General features: G+C 41.9%; 1 protein-coding gene across 1 annotated transcript in view; it reads right to left on the bottom strand.

Moving 5' to 3' along the window:
• LOC101864030 overlaps positions 1 to 17,508 on the bottom strand; it is a 34,407-nt gene extending 16,899 nt beyond the window's left edge. The window contains exons 1-13 of the mRNA XM_035973010.1: positions 17,393 to 17,508; positions 16,194 to 16,318; positions 13,939 to 14,085; positions 12,165 to 12,330; positions 10,399 to 10,542; positions 9,989 to 10,105; positions 9,049 to 9,197; positions 7,190 to 7,314; positions 5,790 to 6,048; positions 4,694 to 4,798; positions 3,862 to 3,964; positions 2,670 to 2,858; positions 1,024 to 1,316 (exon numbers count right to left, since the gene is read on the bottom strand). Coding sequence (XP_035828903.1) covers positions 1,024 to 1,316; positions 2,670 to 2,858; positions 3,862 to 3,964; positions 4,694 to 4,798; positions 5,790 to 6,048; positions 7,190 to 7,314; positions 9,049 to 9,197; positions 9,989 to 10,105; positions 10,399 to 10,542; positions 12,165 to 12,330; positions 13,939 to 14,085; positions 16,194 to 16,226 — 1,830 coding nt within the window. The 5' untranslated portion in view covers positions 16,227 to 16,318; positions 17,393 to 17,508. The remainder of the gene's footprint in view (positions 1 to 1,023; positions 1,317 to 2,669; positions 2,859 to 3,861; positions 3,965 to 4,693; positions 4,799 to 5,789; positions 6,049 to 7,189; positions 7,315 to 9,048; positions 9,198 to 9,988; positions 10,106 to 10,398; positions 10,543 to 12,164; positions 12,331 to 13,938; positions 14,086 to 16,193; positions 16,319 to 17,392) is intronic.
• Between the last annotated feature and the right edge of the window lie 1,445 nt (positions 17,509 to 18,953).

Below are 18,953 nucleotides of genomic sequence, written 5' to 3'. Positions count from 1 at the left end.
ATGGACATGAAAGGTGTTGAGCCAAAAAACAAAAATTTGATAAAAATTCACAAATCTGCGGAAAAATGCAAGTTTCTTCACATTGATTATTTTGACGAGAGCCTGATTCCACCACGCTGCCTCACATATAGTGAAAAACTGTTGAGTACCGCACCGATTTAGAAGCCAACAAAATAATGAGGGTACCTTATAAAAAAATTCATTGAAAAAAAAGTCGTTGACAGAGTTACATTTCCGGCTCAAGCTTCCCATCAGGGCGACTGGCCTGGATCTTGTGCAATTGGCACAGCGGGACATAGCTATCACAGAGAGTAATTTCCTTTGATATTTACTTCCATGGAGAAGTTCCGTTCGTTGTTTAGAGTGCCTGGTCGAGTCGGCGACAGAAGTTGCCAGCGGTACTGAGCGGAAATTACAGGCTGGTGACTTACGTCGCGACAGTACTGTAAGTGTTAAGAGGAATCCACAGCATGAATCTATTAAATGTGAGGCAGCGTGGTGGAATCAGGCTCTCGTCAAAATAATCAAAGTGAAGAAACTTGCATTTTTCCGCAGGTTTGTGAATTTTTATAAAATTTTTTTTTTTTGGCTCAACACCTTTCATGCCCATTAAAGAACTTATTTCTGTGTGAATTTTTCTGAAAAACATTGATTTTTGGCACAAAAAATGTAAATTTTCAATTACCACGTACTCTTAAGCTAAGGAGTTAACTGAAAACAAGTGACCCCACCTCATTTTTTCTCAAATATCTCGAATTGTATTCAAGATAAATGGATATATTTTCATCCAAATAAAGACAAGTGAACAAGCTTTTAGATGATACCAATAACTCTACACGCCCAAAAATTGACGAGAGCCTGATTCCACCACCCTGCCTCACATATTATAGAAACTGTTAATTCCATTGAAACTTATTGATAGCTACTTTTTGGCAATTGCCGAACGTGAATTCTGCAGGAACTTAAAGCGAACACGTATCTTGCAGAAACCTGTCGCGAACGCGAATTACTGAATAAACTTACCATAGACCAGGGGGCGACCCCCGCGGGGCTCGTCGTACCTCCGACCGCAGAGTTCACAAACACCGAGGGGGGCGGAGCCTGGCACAGCACCAACATGGGGGCGCTGGCGCTCGTCGAACCGGGCACGGGGCCGCCGGCCGGAGCAGCCTGGAGGAGGACCAGAGGCGAGGTCAAGGTCATGCCGGCCGGGCCACCGGCCAGAGAGGCGCCTCTCGGCGACATGTGAACGGGCGTAGCCACCGCTGTCTGAGACAGGCGGACTTTTTTCACCGCTGGCTGCACGCTGCTCACACCTGAGAGAGAGAGAGAGAGAGAGAGAGAGAAAAACTCACACATTGTGTCATGATCAGGTGGAATCAGGGGGGAAAAGCCAGGTACACAGAAGGAAACAACAGCACAGGGAATAGAGAGAAGAAGGAACTACCAGAGGTGCCTTCCAACCACACTTCTCTTCACTCATTGGGTTTTTTTTTTGGTAAGAGTTTTACGGCACTTGCAACACAATAAGGTCATATAGGAGCCGAAGATTAGAGGTGTTACAAGACAGTAACATTAACAAAAAAGAAAGAGGAGAGATAGAGACGATAGATGTTTGACAGGAAAGAAGGAGCAAACCACAGCAGAGCACCCGCCAACCACCCACGTCAGTTTTTGAACATGTGGAGTTATTGGCATCATCATAAAGTTTGTTTATTAGTCTTGCTTTCGGTGAAAAAAGTACTCAACTATCACGGACAGAAGTTGTGATATTTACGATTGAAGGAGGTGGGGGTCACCTGGTTTCAGAGGTAAAATTAGCGAAGTCACAAGAGAGTGACAAATATACAAAAGAAGTAGAGGAAAAATGACAATAGTAAGGATAAGGAAAGAAAAAGCAGCAGTTCCCTGTATGCACTCCAGGCACAGTCATGAGCATGACATTGATGAATGAGCCCATTTACGATTCTACAGTGCATAAGAGCATGTCAATATCCCCCCTTTTGGAAAGGCCTAAAGACATTTCAGTCAGTAGCACCGCCCTGGGGGAGGGGGGGGGGGGGGAGAGCAAACCTGCACTTATCACTCCATGGCACTGAACAGAGTGCAAGGGCCCAGCTGTTGCTGGATCGATAACAACAACAACAACAACAACACCAACTTGAGTCCCACAAGCTCAAACGACCTAACTGCAGCTGTGAGAACTGTAAATCTTTTCTTTTTTTTTTTTTGTTGAGGTTTTGCGGCGCTCGCAACTGCATAAGGTCATATGAGCGCCAAAAGGTGGATGTCAACAGAGAAGTCTTTACTGGGAATCAGACTTACTCTGCTCACCTCTCTAGCTTCAACAGCACAAAGTCTGCTTCGACTATCAAGGCACCCCGGACATAGCGGGTCACAAGAGTGTGACAAACATACAAAAGAAGTAGAGAAAAATGACAATAGTAAAGAAAAGTAAAGAAAAAGCAGCAGTTCCCTGTTGTAGATCAGGCACAGTTATGAGCGTGACATTACTAGATCAGCCCATTTACAATTCTACTGTGAATGAACGAGAAATGTCCCCCCTTTGGGAATGGGCTAAAGACACTTCAGTCAGTGGCACCGGCCCGGGGGATTGTAAATCTCTTACCAAACCGACCACATCATCTCCACCATCAACAACAACCCACCTTTCGTCGCCCGCAACGCGATCGTTCCTCCTTTCTTCTTCTTCTCCTCCACCTCGCCATCCCGACGTGTTCCCGCCTGCGTGTGTTGACCTCGCGCCAGCATGGCCTGGCCGTACACCTTCCGCACCGTGCTGCTACAGGAGCCCGTCACCATGGAGACGAACTTGAAGCAGTAACCTCCCCTGCCAACTGGCCACACCACCATAATCAGGACAAGGATAGCAAGAATGAAAACACTGCTACAAATAATGATAATAATAATTATAATAATCATGATTATAATAATGATAACACTAAAATGCGTTTTAAATAATAATGATGATAATAATAATGCTAATAAAAAAGCTAATAATAATAATATTAATAATGATAACACTAAAATGTGTTTTAAAAAATCTTTTAGTTCTGTTTTAGGATAACAGTTTTACGGCACTTGCAACACAATAATGTCATAGAAGTACCGAGGATTAGAGGTGTTACAAGAGAGTAACAAACACAAAAAAGAAGGAGGAGAGATAAGGACCTTAGATGTATGATAGGAAAGAATGAGCAAACCACAAATCATTACAATGACAGCAAGAATGATAACATTGCTACTAATAATAATGATGCTAATAATAATTATAATAATAATAATGATGATAACACTAAAATGTGTTTTTAAATGGCCGTAACAGCTGTTGAGCCAAAAAAAACCCCAAAAATTTGATAAAAATTTCCAAATCAGCAGAAAAGACAAAAAAGCCGTTTTCTTCCATTTCATTATTTGGACGAGCACCTGATCTCACCACGCTGCCTCACAACTGTTGAAGTTTTCACATTTTTGAACATGGAAATGGGGCGGAAGGTAAACATTCAAAGACAACTGGATTAACAACAACAACAACAACAACAACAACAACAACAACAACAACAACAACAACAACAACAACAACAACAACAACAACAACAACAACAACAACAGGTGTTCATATACCGACAAGGTTCTTCTCTTCTTTTTGCTTCATTAAATCTAAAAAGGACAAAATTGGAAGAACGAGCCCTTCCCAGGAAGACAATGTCACAGGCACCCACCTGGATGTAACACATTACAAATGACATCCAGCAGTAACACGACCACAAACGTGCACAACAAACAAAACACAAGAACAAAACAAAACCAAAAAACCAAAAAGCAGAAGCAGGTTCCCACCTTTTCGAGTCAACATCTCGGCGAGGACCTTCGACGCCTCCTTCTGCCCTTTGCCAGCATTCTCTCTCCACAAGCTCAGCTGTTCCGCTTTGGTTTTAGCTGCCTGAACAAGAGATTGGATTGTTTTATTCATACCAACATTATGTTATCAGTGCCAGACCTGGACCTTAAGCAAAACCCATGAAAGCAAAATCACCGCATGCGAAATGAAATGTCTCCGCAAAACCCTTAACATCACAAGACGAGACAGGCAGAAACATGAAGAAGTAAGAGCAGCTATCGGCTCTGAGTCCTGCCTGCCTTACATAGAAAGACAGAGGATAAAATGGTTTGGCCACCTGTTACGCATGTCACCTGGCCAGCCAGCCTTGAGAGCCAACAACACCAATCACTCAGGCTATAAAGGAAGAGGAAGGCCACGCAAAAGGTGGATCGAGGGTGTCAAGGAAACCCTAAGAAAACAGAACATCACAACTGAAAGAGCTACGGAGCTGGCCTACCATAGAAAACTGCATCTCCCCTCGACGCTTAACGGCAACAGAGGAGGAAAAAGGAAAAGTAAGTAAGTGAAAGTTTTACTGCAGTGGAACCTACAAGGAGCAAGAGACAGGGGTAGGCCAGGGTAAACACGGAGGAGAGAGAGAGAGAGAAACAGAAAGAGAAAGAGAAAGAGAGAGAGAGAGAGAGAGAGAGAGAGAGAGAGAGAGAGAAAGAGAAAGAGAAAGAGAGAGAGAGAGAAAGAGAAAGAGAAAAAGGGAGAGAGAGAGATCAGAAAAAAACCCAACCCCATTGAGACCAACAAAGAAGAAAGCGTTGTTGAAGTGGAGCCTACCTCGACACAAGCCAGGCTGCAGCACGTCAGTTTGGACAGTTCATGGATGGGCTGGAGAAGACCCAGGGCGGCTTTCCCTTTGGTTCTCTGAATACGCATCGGGTCCTGGGGCAGCAGAAAGAATCATAATAATCTTGTCAGTCTGTTAGTGTCTTTTTACCTGGCCATAGACAGTGAAAGATGGTGTCAGTTCGTTAGTGTTTTAACGCCTATGAATGGCTGCTTGCACTGTATGCTTCCTAGGAAGTTGAGGTTGTTTCAGAATGTTCTCAGCTCTGCTTGGGTAACAGTAGAGATTGTGAAGCGCATAGAGCTTGCTGTTGAGCGGGGATTTGCGCTCTACAAAAAATAATACAATTTATTATTATTATTATTATAATTACTATTATTATAACAGATTTTAGTTTTAATTTTAGTAACCGTTTTACGGCACCTGCAACACAAATAGTCATAGAAGTGCCAAAGATTTAGTTTAGTAGAGGTTTTACGGCGCTCGCAACTGCATAAGGTCATATGACCACCAGAAGATTAGAGGTGTTACAAGAGAGTAACAAACATAAAAAAGAAGGAGGGGAGAAAAGGACGATAGATGTTTGGTAGGAAAGAAGGAGCAAACAACACCAAAGCACCCGCCAACCACCCACAATTCATAAAAAAACTAGAATATTTTTTTTCTTAACGTGGACAAAGGAAAACGACCAAGCTGTAAGTGTGGGGGGGCACGCACCTTGGCAGTGGTTCCGCAACAGTAACAGCAACTACAACAACAACAACAACAGCAACAACAACAACAACAACAGGAACAACAGGAACAACAACAACAACAACAACAACAACAACAACAACAGCAACAACAACAACAACATACCTTGGCAGTGGTTCCGCAACAGCAACAACAGGAACAACAACAACAACAACAACAACAACAACAGCAACAGCAACAGCAACAGCGACAACAACAACAACAACGTACCTTGGCGGTGGTTCCGCAACAGAAACAACAACAACAACAACAACAACTACAACAACAACAACAACAACTACAACAACAGCAACAGCAACAACAACAACAACTACAACAACAACAACAACGTACCTTGGCAGTGGTTCCGCGACGGTGCAGGAAGTTGTTGGAGTAGCAGAGCACCTTGTGGCAGCCGCGCTCGCACAGACCCAGCTTCTTGAGCCGCACGCGATGTCGCAGGACGAACTCCTCGAACGGCTGCTTCCCCGCCACGCCCCCATCACCCGCCACGCCCCCACCACCTGCCACGTCCCCACCACCCGCCACGCCCCCACCACCTGCCACGCCCCCACCACTCGCCGTGCCATCAACCGTTACAGTCTTCTTGGACCTGCGACAGGGAGAGAGATTTTGTTTTAGTAAGAGTTTTACAGCACTCGCAACACAATAAGGTCAAAAAGTGCTCAAAGATTAGAGGTGTCACAAGAGAGGAACAAACACAAAAACAAAGGAGGGGAGATAAAGAAGATTTTTTTTAATAGGAAAGAAGGAGCAAACCACACCAGAGCACCCGTCAAGCACCCTCAGGGAGAGAGAGACAGAAGCAGAAAACAGAATTTCCGTAGAAATACTCTGGGCCAAAATACATCCAGATACTATCAAAGTAAGCACAGCACTTTCACAATTCTACTGAGACTGAGATCAGATTTAACACCATACACCAAGTAAAAGCCGAAGCATTTTCCGAAAATGTCAGAGATCGAAACACATGCATCTTCTTAGTTTTAGTAACAGTTTTCCGGCACTTGCAAAATAATGAGGTCGTATAAGTGCTGAAGACTAGAGGTGTTACAAGAGAGGAACAAACACAAAAAAGAAGGAGGAGAGATCAGGACGATAGATGTTTGATACGAAAGAAGGAGCAAACAACACCAAAGTACCCGCCAACCACCCACAACAGCAAAAAGCAACAACAGCAGAAGAAACAAACAAATAACCCGGTAACCCTATCCGTACGTCTGGGGTGATTTCGTACCCCCGGGGTTGTGTTCTTCACATTTTAAAATACTTCCAGTACAAAGATCTCTTTGAAACTTTCAGTATTTCTCAAAAAAATCATTTTGACAGACTGCTATGCAAAGCATACGGATCGGATTAACGAGTAAATTTCCTCTTTGGAAAGTGGGGGCACAGAGTTTCCCACTTCGTATGGATACGATAGTAAAACACGACGTACAGATAGGGTTAAGTGGTGGCACAGAGTTCCCCACGTCGTATGGATACGACAGTAAAACACGACAAACAGATAGGGTTAAGTGGTGGCACAGAGTTCGTCACGTCGTATGGATGTGATAGTAAAACACGACATACAGATAGGGTTAAGTGGTGGCACAGAGTTCCCCACGTCGTATGGATACGACAGTAAAACACGACATACAGAGAGGGATAAGTGGTGGCAAAGAGTTCGTCACGTTGTATGGATACGATAGTATTACACAATGCACGGATAGGGTTAAAGAAACCAAACTCACTTGTCTTTCTCTTCAGCCTTCTTGGCGCGCGACTCCTTCAGTAGAGACAGCAAGAACTTGGCCCTCTGTGCCCGGTCCGCTTTCTCGTCAGGGGCGGGAGGCCCCACGTCTTCTTCCGGCTCAGCCTGGCACCGGGTAAAACAGATTTAGTTGTTTTTTGTTCTATGTTTGTTTTAGTAAGGTTTTACGGCGCTCGCCACTGCATACGGTCATATTATGTGAGTCACGACGCAGTGGAATCAGGCGCTCATCAATTTTTAGGCATATGGAGTTATTGGTATCATCTTCAACGTTGTTCATTCGCCTTGCTTTCTGGGAAAAAAATATCCATTTATCTTAAATGGACGTCGAGATATTTGAGATTGAAGGAGGTGGGGGTCGCCTGGTTTCAGAAGTAAAATAAGCGAGAAAATGGCCGCCAAAGTTTGGTGACTTCCATAGCTTAAGAGTCCTTAGAAACTGCAAATTTACATTTTTTGTGCCTTTAATCATAGTTTTTTGGATAAATTTGACACATAAAAGAGTTTTTGAATGGACATAAAAGGTGTTGAGGCAAAAAAACAAAATTTGAAAAATTTTTCCAAACAGACAGAAAAATGCAAATTTCTCGGAATTCATTATTTTGACGAGCGCCTGATTTCACCACGGTGCCTCACATATTTCTTTTAGTTAGGCTTTACGGTGCTCGCAACTGCATAAAGTACTATGTTTGTTTTAGTAATGTTTTACCGCGCTCGCAACTGCACAAGGCCATATGAGCGCCAAGGAGTGGATGTCAACAGAGAATGAGAAATCAGACTTACTCTGCTCACCTCTCTAGCCTCAACAGCACAAAGTCTGCTTCGACTATCAAGGCACCCGTGGAATAGCAGTTCAAAAAAGTGTGACAAACAAAAGAAAAGTAGAGGAAAATGACGATAGTAAGGATGAGGAAAGAAAAAGCAACAGTTCCCCCTATGTTGTTCTAGTAGAGTATGAGCATGACATTGATAAATCAGCCCGTTTACAATTCTACAGTGCATAAGAACATGTTAATATCCCCTCTTTGGGAATGGCCTAAAGACAACTTCAGTCAGTAGCACTGCCCCGAGAGGAGATTATTTATTCTAGTGGGAGTATAGTTTTAGTAAGAATTTTACGGCACTTGCAACACAATAAGGTCATATAAGAGCCAAAGATTAGATGTGTTACAAGAGAGTAACAAACACAAAAAAGAAGGAGGGGAGATCAGGACGATACACGTTCGATAGGAAAGAAAGAGCAAACACCACCAGAGCAACCGCCAACCATCCGCTCGAAAATTCTGGATTGCCGCATGCATTAGTGACAGTCCCCTGTCAATTCAGGATCGTTTGCTTCGCTGGAGCTACAAAGTTGTTTCTGCTCAGTACCCAGTTTTGAGAAATCTGACTTCAACATTTTTTAGTTTCACAAAATGTCCCAGTTTTTCAAATGCAAGTCTTTGAATATCTTGATAACGACTCCGAATAATCTTACTGTTTTGAAAGAACTCCGAATAATCTTACTGTTTTGAAAGAGCAAATAGAACATAAACTGGTCTCTGACTTCGTGGTCTTAGTAACTCATAACCGCCATAAAATGTCAGACAGAGACAGAACTTTGTACACAATTCTGAGGGAGGGAACTCGCGACCTCCGTGCTTTCTTGTCCTATCTCCATTTTTTTTTTTTAACATTGAAAATGTGATTTCTTCTTCAGCTCACTCTTTGTTAGGAACTATTTTCACCGTTATTAAAAATGGAGAGAGGATGGGACCAGAAAGCACTGAGGTTGTGGCAGCGCACCACCGCGCCGTCAAGCCTGCACCAGACGACGAGACCGGAGGTGCCACCACTGACCTTGTCTGACGTCTTGCTGTCACCGCTGGCGACACTAGCCACATTGGGGACACAGAGGCGGGGCTTCTTCTTGCTGAGCAAACCCGAGATGAAGTTCTGTATACAGCCACAGGGCGACGCTTGGTAGGAGGAACAGAACAGGCGCTTGGCTGCGTGGGGAAACAAAAACAATAATAAGTGAAAATAAGTAATAATAACAGTTAACAATATAACAATAGTAATAATAATAATAATATAATAATAAAAGTAATAATAATAATAAGAAGAAGAAGAAGAAGAATACTGTTGACAATAATAATAATAATAGTAATAATGACAACAATAATAATGATAAACAAAAAATAACAATAAATAATAACAATAATGTTGTTAATAATAATATTCATAATGACGATGATAACAATAACAATAATAATAATAATAATAATAATAGTAATAATAATAATAATAATATGAATAATAAGAGATGTAGAAAGAGGGGGATGATGGCCATGACTTTGGACACTTTTACTAAAGAATAATAAAACGTAAAAAAATATCATAATCATCGACCTAAAAATGTCAAACACCATCGTCATCATCATCCGCCTCTTCTACCCTGATGACACCATAATGCACCATCATATTTATCAAATCTGTTAAGAATGTACATTCCAACTCGTTGAATACCAAGGCCCCAAGATCTGGAATGCTTTACCAAGTACTTTGAGAGAGATCAAATCTTCTGATTCATTCAAATGTCAGCTGAAGTCGTTTCTGTTTTTAAATTAATAAGATGAATATTTGGAATAATTTTCTTTAGTCAGAACAAAACGTTTTATGTTACTGTTGTACGTTGTACTGTATTGTAAAGCGCTCGGAGCCTGTGTACTTTATTCGGCGTTGAGGGCTATATAAACGTCATTTATTATTATTATGACACAACCAAAACACAACTGACCATCATTGTCCTTGAGGTAGGTGGCCAGGTGTTCGGCAAACTGTCTGCCCTTCTCCTCAAACCGGCTCCGCTCTTCCGCACTGGGCCGCTTCGGCTCTGACTGTTCAATGGCGTGGGCTGTGGAGGGAAGGAGAAGGCCAGTACAGGAGGGGAGAAGCATATACACTAGACAGCAGTCATTTTTAGTTTAAGTAAGGTTTTACGGTGCTCAAGACTGCATAAGGTCATATGAGCGCCAAGGGGTGAATGTCAACAGAGAAGTTTAGTTAGTTTTAGTAGAAGTTTTACGGCACTCGCAACTGCATAAGGTCATTTGAGCGCCAGAAGATTAAAACACTAAAACACTAAAAGTAAAAGTAGTAAAGTAATTACAAGTGGGTCATTCTTGCAGGTAACCCGCGTCCACTCACCACATCGGAAGCACACAGTCAGGATACGTCCATCCTTCTCCTTCAGCACGGGCTTGGTCAAGGTCTTGAAGCGACTGGCCGGTCCTTTCTTGGACACGTTGTTGAGGTAGGGGCTGGCGCACAGGCTACAGCTGAACGGCTGGCCTAGAGAGGACAGTCAGAGAGTTTAGTTTAGTTTTAGTACGTGTTTTTTTTTTTTTTTAGTAAGGGTTTTATGGTGCTCGCAACTGCATAAGGTCATATGAGCGCCAGAAGATTAGAGGTGTTACAAGAGAGTAACAAACATAAAAAGGAAGAAGGGGAGAAAAGACGATAGATGTTCGATAGTAAAGAAGGAGCAAACCACACCAGAGCACCCACCAACCACCCACGTACGAGTTTTATGGCGCTCAGAACACAATAAGGTCATATAAGTGCCGAAGATTAGAGATAAGTTTCAGTAGAGCTTATTATGACGCTCATAACTGCCTAAGGTCATATGAGCGCCAAGGGGTGGATGTCAATAGAGAAGTACAAACGGGGAATCAGGCTTATGTCACTAAAATCGGTCACTTAATTTTTTAAAAGTGAATCTATTTCGATAATTCGTCATAATATAAATGAAATGGCGCACAGACTACAGCTGAACGGCTGGCCTGGAGCGGACAGTCAGAAAGGCACCGCACCACAGTGACACAGAAATCAGATTTTTAGATTTAATAAGTGTTTTACAGCACTTGCAACACAATAAGGTCAAATAAGTGCCGAAGATTAGAGGTGTTACAAGAGAGAGTAACAAACACAAGATAGAAGGAGGAGAGATAAGGACCTTAGATGTTTGATAAGAAAGAAGAAGCGAACCACACCAGAGCAACCGCCAACCGCCCACACAGAAAACAACAGCACCACACCACAGTGACACAGACGACAATCTAAGTAACCCTTTATCTCCGACAATCTAATTAACCCTTTATCCTCGACAATCTAATTAACCCTTTATCTCCGAGGAGCGTAAACCCACTATACCGCCGGGACTTTTGGTACAAAAATCTAACATTGACAAATACATCACTAAATTCATCATTAAATCATAAGACGTGAACCTAGTTCGATAATTCTTCATCTAATGCATGCAATCCCTGTAAAAAAGAGACATGTTTTCGGCAATTGTCGACAAGAAATTTGATGTCATAGTCATCCTAAAGGAATGTGTCCGGGCCGCTGCCAACGTCTCACCGGCACAGGCGTGAGAAGTGGATGCTGTGTTGGACTGATAGACAATAGAGTAGGTTCGACCATACTTATACACAGTGTAGTAAAGTGTTGAATAAAGGAGCTGGATTTATTTACTGAGAATTGACTAAAATAATTCCAACTCGAGAGAATCCCCTCTATAATTTCTAGAGTTTTTATTAAGTTTTAGTAAGAGTTTTACGGCACTTCCAACACAATAACGTCAAATAAGTGCAGAAGATTAGGTGTTACAAGAGAGTAACAAACATAAAAAGAAAAAGAGATAAGGACGATAGATGTTTGGTAGGAAAGAAGGAGCAAACCACACCAGAACACCCACCAACCACCCACATTTCTTGAGAAGCTATACGGGCCAACTAAGAAACTGGACAGGACAGACGGTCCAGTATATGCCACAAACTGGACTTCATGTGGGATGCGATCGAGAATAAGAAGAAAAAGAGAACCCCCCCCACCCTTTCCCCCCAAAACAACAGACAGTGGCAATAGAGACGGGTGACATAACCAAAGAGGCACCTCAGTCCTGCCCTCACCGTTTGACAAGATGTCCCTCTTCCGCGCCTTCGTCTTACAAGCTTTCTTCTTGCTCGGAGCGTCTGTATCCTCGTCGAGCTCTTCCAGATCGGCACTGTCCAGGGCCCGTTTGGTCTTCTTGACTGTGCGAGAACTTCTCCGTGTGGCCTGGACCTCGCTGTCATCCTGGCGATTAAACGGGAAATCAGCACGCCTGTTTTTGTTGTTTTAGTAGAGGTTTTACAGCGCTCGCCACTGCATAAGGTCATATGAGCGCCAAGAGGTGGATGTCAACAGAGAAGTCTAAACGGTGAATCAGACTTACTCTGCTCACCTCTCTAGTCTCAACAGCACAAAATCTGCTTCGACTATCAAGGCACCCCAGAATAGCAGTTTACAAGAGAGTGACAAATATATGAAAAAAGTAGAGGAAAAATGACGACAGGGATGACTAAAGAAAAAGCAGCAATTCCCCGTAGGTAGTTCCGGCACAGTATTAGCATAACATTGAAGAATCAGCCCATTTACAATTCTACTGTGCATAAGAACATGTTAATATCCCCCCTTTGGGAATGGCCTAAAGACACTTCAGTCAGTGGCATTGCCTTGAGGTGGGGGGGGGGGGGGGAGACACGTGAAATCAGTAAGTCTGTTTCAAATGAAAAAGTAGAAACAAATTGCGTTGCGCCGCGTTGGAATCAGGCAAATTTCATACTCTTTATATATATATATATATATCTAATTATAAATTTAAATTGGCTTCATCTTTCTCCATTACTCCGAATACCAACATTCTTCTTGTTTTCCCTGAATTCTTGTATTTGAGGGCTTAGACAATCACGAATATGGGAAGACAAAAAGTCTAGAGTCAATTCCAAATGTTATCAAAATCAGGACTTTAGACTGGTACAGGATAAAATCGGTACTGATCATGACAGTATTTTCACAGAATGTTGACGACAGAAAATTAGTACTCTTTAAGTTTTAGTTTTAGAAAGAGTTTTACTGCACTTGCAACACAATTAGGTCATATAAGCGCCGAAGATTAGAGGTGTTACAAGAGAGTAACAAACACAAATAAGGAGGGGAGATAGAGACGATAGATTTTTTTATAGGAAAGAAGGAGCAAACCACACCAGAGCACCCGCCAACCACCAACAAAATTAGTACTCAGTATGTCGTTAATAAGACTGTTGTATAACAAAAACACATGTTCACATGTATGTACGCAGGGTAATATTAATATACACCTCCAAACACTCTTGCCCACTTGTTTGGTTTTTTTAAATCAAAGAGAAGAACAGTAACTCTGTCAAAATGCTCATGGAGTGCAGGGGGGCAAAAGCCAGGTACACAGAAGGAAACAACAGCACAGGGAAGAGAGAGAAGTAGGAACTACCAGAGGTGCCTTCCAACCACACTTCTCTTCACTCATTGTTTTTTTTTTTCCGTAGGAGTTTTACGGCACTTGCAACACAATAAGGTCATATAGGTGCCGAAGATTAAAGGTGTTACAAGAGAGTAACAAACACCAAAAAAAAGGAGGGGATATAAAACAACAGATGTTTGAAAGGAAAGAAGAAGCAAACCACACCCCAGCACCCACCAACCACTCACTCTTCACTCATGTCCACTGCTAAATTTAAAAAATAATTTTTAAGTAAAAAAAAACACCACAAAAAAAGTGAATTCCCACACACCAGATGTGTTGTTACTGTTCAAACGTCAACAAAACAAATCGATTACCCAAAATTATCTAACAATCCTGAAAAAAAAGAAGAAAATTCAGCGTACTTTTGCAGAGCTAGTCTTTTGCCTGCGGTCCGATTTCACTTTAAAAACTTTCTGAGATGACGAGGAAGCAGCAGGCGCAGACTGCTCCACCCCAGCAGACGTCTCGGAGAACTGACCGAGGGAGCCATTCTCTGCCATCTGTTCTGCCTGTTACAAGAGAAAATAAAAAACCAAAAAATAATAATAATAAATAGCATTTGTATAGCGCATGTCCCAACTCGAAAGCAAGCTCTATGCGCTTTACACTATATTACTACCCCAGCAGACCATAGAACACTCAGAAACATTCTCAGCTTCCCGGGAAGCATTCAGTGCAAGCAGCTGATTAAGCGCTCAAACACTAACAAACTGACAAGATCTTTCACTGTCTACAGCTGAGTGTACCCGTTCCCACATGGGTGAAGTGAGGAAAATTCGGGTAAAGTGCCTTTCCCAAGGACACAACGTCGGGCCCATAGCTCAAACCCCCGAACCCGCAACCTCAGGATTACAAGCCCGGTAGCCAAATCACTAGGCCACCGACAACCTCACGATTACGAGCCCAGTAGCCTAACCACTACACCACCGACAACCTCACGATTACGAGCCCGGTAGCCTAACCACTACACCACCGACAACCTCACGATTACAAGCCCGGTAGCCTAACCACTACACCACCGACAACCTCACGATTACGAGCCCGGTAGCCTAACCACTACACCATCGACAACCTCACGATTACGAGCCCGGTAGCCTAACCACTACACCACCGACAACCTCACGATTACGAGCCCGGTAGCCTAACCACTACACCACCAACAACCTCACGATTACGAGCCCGGTAGCCTAACCACTACACCACCGACGTCACAAAACAAAGACAATCACAAAATCTTCACTCGCAATCCACAAATTTAGATATCAGCAGAAAATCGATGCTAGGATCAAATTTATAGATTTTCAATTGATGCCAGTGTCTTTATTGAGTTGAACGTGTGTCTTTTATCATTGCATTCTTTTAAATTGTACAAACGCCATCTATACATTGGAAGGATCTGTTTCCGTAGGGCAAAAATCCGAGAAGTACCTCATTTTGTCAGCAAACCTATATTCCGTCGCCCCTGCGATTTATAAGACTTTAGTGGAGAAGAATATTTTACAAAGACAAAAGCAAGCTACTTTTCTCTGTTCTCATCGAGCAGCAGCCTGGTGGCCAGCGTTTTAATTCTTTCTGAGGTTTTAGAATTCCCAGTCAAAAAAAGAAACTTTGACTGAGCAAATGAAACGGATAAATTTAATATTGATTCATCAAGTGTAGGCCTACATGATAAGATCATGTTTGATATTTTAGTCTTATCCGAGTAACATACAGAATGCCATCAAGTCTTTTTTCTCTTTGGCTCAACACTGAGGCCAGATCGTCTAATATATGAGATCAGTCAGATCCATCTAGTATCTTTCTAAGTAATATATTTCCCAGTGGCTCTTCTCTTGATATATTTATATTCTCTTCCACCCCTATCTTCAGTACCTTTCTATGTAAGATTATAAAATTTACCAGAGGCTCTTCTCTTGTATATTCTCGTCCACCCATCTATATTCAGTACCTTTCTATATTATTTACCAGTAAGTAGCTCCTCTCTTGGTATTCTCTTCCACTCATCTATCTTCAGTATCTTTCTATGTAAGATTATTTACCGGTAAGTAGCTCTTCTCTTGGTATTCTCTCCCACCAATCTATCTTCAGTTATTCTTTTACCTCCTCACTCAACTCATTGTCACCACATTCAAAATTCCAACAAACAATATCAATGAGGAAAGTAACAATCTCAGTTTGTACAGCACACTACAAAGAAACATGTTGCTATAGTATAAAATAAAGCCACTTGGACTTGCACAACTCATATCTATACATATTTACAAAGATTTAATCCACTTTTAGGAACGGGGAAATGAATTTCTAAGATCTTTGGCATGAGAACTAGGCACCTATCTCCATGCTCTCAAACCATACCCCCATTGAAATTTCTAATAAAAAATAAAAATAAAACTGTTCCTCTGCTATGGCATGATTCCAGACTAAAAGATGACAACAGATCAGATATGATTCTTTTCTATTAGACACAAACTGAAAGGCTCTTCACATCAACTCCATTTTTGTTAACAGTGAAAATGTGACATCTTCTTTAGCTCACTTTTTATTTTATGATGAACTGTTTTATTAAAAATGGAGAGAAGACAAGAAAGCAATGGGGTTGCGACATCGTGAAACTTACAGACAGAGACAAAGTATCTACGCCGTCTTCCATTACCACAGCGTAACACGCTGCATATTCCGATGCTCATCCTTACACATGATGACGTCTCCTAAAACGAGGAATGCCCTTTCTGATACAAGCATCTGCAACAACAAAAAATATTCACATTATTAATACAAACAGACCTTACCTCTCAACTGTACATGAGTCACAACGCGGTAGAACCAGGCACTCATCAATTTTTGGGCATATATATGTGAGGCAGCGTATGTGGACCTCATTTGTCACACCCAGGTATCCCACCTTTTGGCAAATTATGCTCATTTAACTTTCCGAATCGAGCCGAACTACGCGGGTCTCCATTTTGTTTTGCTCGGAAGTTCTCGTGCTACTCCTCTCTCTCTCTCTCTCCACTGCCCACAGACAAAATTGCACGCTTTTAGGCTAACAGTACACTAACAGTAGATCTAGTAATCTAGAACGTTTGTTCACGGCACAGAATTCTACAATTCTGTATCACAGTGTAGAATTCTGTGGTTCAGGATGAACGCTTCACTGGTTGGCCTAGCCTAGGCTATTATAACGGTGAACGCCCACCGGGTGAGAATAGCCAAAAGACTCGCCTGCGCTATTCTCACCCGGGGTGAGAATTTCTCACCCCGGGTGAGAATAGAGGTGGCCTTTTTTAAATTTATTGTCCGATTTCTATAATTTAGGCCTGTTCAAACTGTACCAAAGTTCATGGTTTGCTCTAGATCTAATTCTTTATGATGCAACAAACATGTTTGATCAAAGCACTTTGAAATTTGGGTTTGTGGTACCTATTGTAAGTGCTGGAACTTTCTTTACCTGAAATGGGCATCATCAAGTGTTGTCCAAAGACCAGATCATGATGAATGTTATGATGTGTCACGTCCTAGGATAGGATTCTAGATCTAGATCTAGATTTATCATCGAATCGAACTTTCTTGACAGAATTTGGTTTACAACCTTGACACTGACATAGGGGGTTGAGCTGAATACTGCCACTGGCCATCCACAAGCCATTATTTCATCATTTAACCATTCTCATGTTCACTCATGATTCTCAATCTCACGAACTGACATTATTTAGCAGACCACAATTCATTGACATGTTATCATTAGCAACGACCTCCTCACATAAACACCAACTCCACACGCTTAAGATGGGGATCAAAGTACAGGCAGCAGCTTACCTTTTTTAAAATCAACCAAAACAATACAAACAGCAAGAAAATTAGACGTCAATCAAGCCAAACAACATCTGGTATCGAATGTCAAGAAGCCCAACAAGGCTCTTTGTCACCATCTTGCCTTGTTACCGGAAATAACAAGGTTTGTTTGGGAAATTGTGGTCCCACAACCAGAATGCTCTTTTCTTCAGCCAAGCCATTATAGTCCATAAATTCACGTTCAACAACATGACCTTGAATAAAAGTCATAGTGGGGGTCACAGACTAAAAAGATAAATTCTTTTTAAGTGCGTTGGGAAAATACAAGTGACCTGGTTTTCACATGCTAAAAGAATAGTTTGGTAATTTTTTACTTATGCACCCACACACAGATGCTTTGATTTGAGGGCTAAAACTGATATTTTGCTGTAGAACACACGTATGGCCACTAAAACCCTTGCAAATCAATTGTTTTGAAGTAAATATCAATCCTAATTGCCAAAACATCAAATCCTTTGTGAACACCCCCCCCCCCCCCTTTCCCCCATGTTGTTAAAATCAAGTCAAATATTACTATTTTCAAACATCAATAACTCAATAACTATTGATTTGCTGCAAAAATGAAGGCCATATTCGTGTTCAGTATGCAAAATACTACCAGAAAAAAAGTAAAATAAAACGTGTACATGAGACGGGTGCATGAGTAAAAAAAAACATGCAATAGTTTCAATCATTATTTAAGAATTATGAAGAAACAATTTAGGGCTCTGGTTTCGTGCTGCTTTTTAATTAATTAGTTTATTTTTTAATCAGAAAGGGTTGGAGGGGGAGGGCGGGGGGGTTCACAAATTTCTCTGATTTAGTGTGCACCTTATTGGCCTTCTCAGTTCAGTCAGTTCAGGTCCTGCATCTCTGACGGTTGGCTCCGGCACTGGAGGCCGGGCACATTCGTGGAGGGTCAATGCGAAAAGCGGCGATAGACAAGTACGCTGGTGCGTGTGATGGAGCATTCTCGCACTGTACTCACCAGACTGGCTGACAACGAACCTTTTTTTAATTCAATGCATTTTTGTTGTTGCTGCTTTTTGTGAGAGTTTATCGGCTCTTAAAACAAAGGAAGATCACACCAGCGACAGAGTATTTTAGTTTTAGTTGAGGGTTTTACGGCGCTCGCAACTGCATAAGGTCATATGAGCGCCAGAAGATTAGAGGTGTTACAAGAGAGTACCAAACATAAAAAAGAAGAAGGGGACATAAGGACGATAGATGTTTGATAGGAAAGAAGAAGCAAACCACACCAGAGCACCCGCCAACCACCCACTCAAAGGAAGGTCACATCAGTGACAGAGTGTATCAATTTGTCAACATCAGAATGAATTACGTACGTTCGCATTTCACCATGAAATACAGACCGTGGCATATTAGGTTGGATACCTTTGGTTCTTCACTTGCGACGGATACAAGAGACATCGTTCTCATTCTGCATGTTTTTAACAAACATGAAAGAAAGTTAATTTGACACATTCACACATAAACACACACACACACACACACACACACACACACACACACACACACACACACA

This window comes from Aplysia californica, unplaced genomic scaffold (genome assembly GCF_000002075.1).
Source record: "Aplysia californica isolate F4 #8 unplaced genomic scaffold, AplCal3.0 scaffold00949, whole genome shotgun sequence".
NCBI classification, from domain to species: domain Eukaryota; kingdom Metazoa; phylum Mollusca; class Gastropoda; order Aplysiida; family Aplysiidae; genus Aplysia; species Aplysia californica.
The sequence above is the reverse complement of the archived record's forward strand: the minus strand, read 5'-3'. Positions and strand labels throughout refer to the sequence as shown.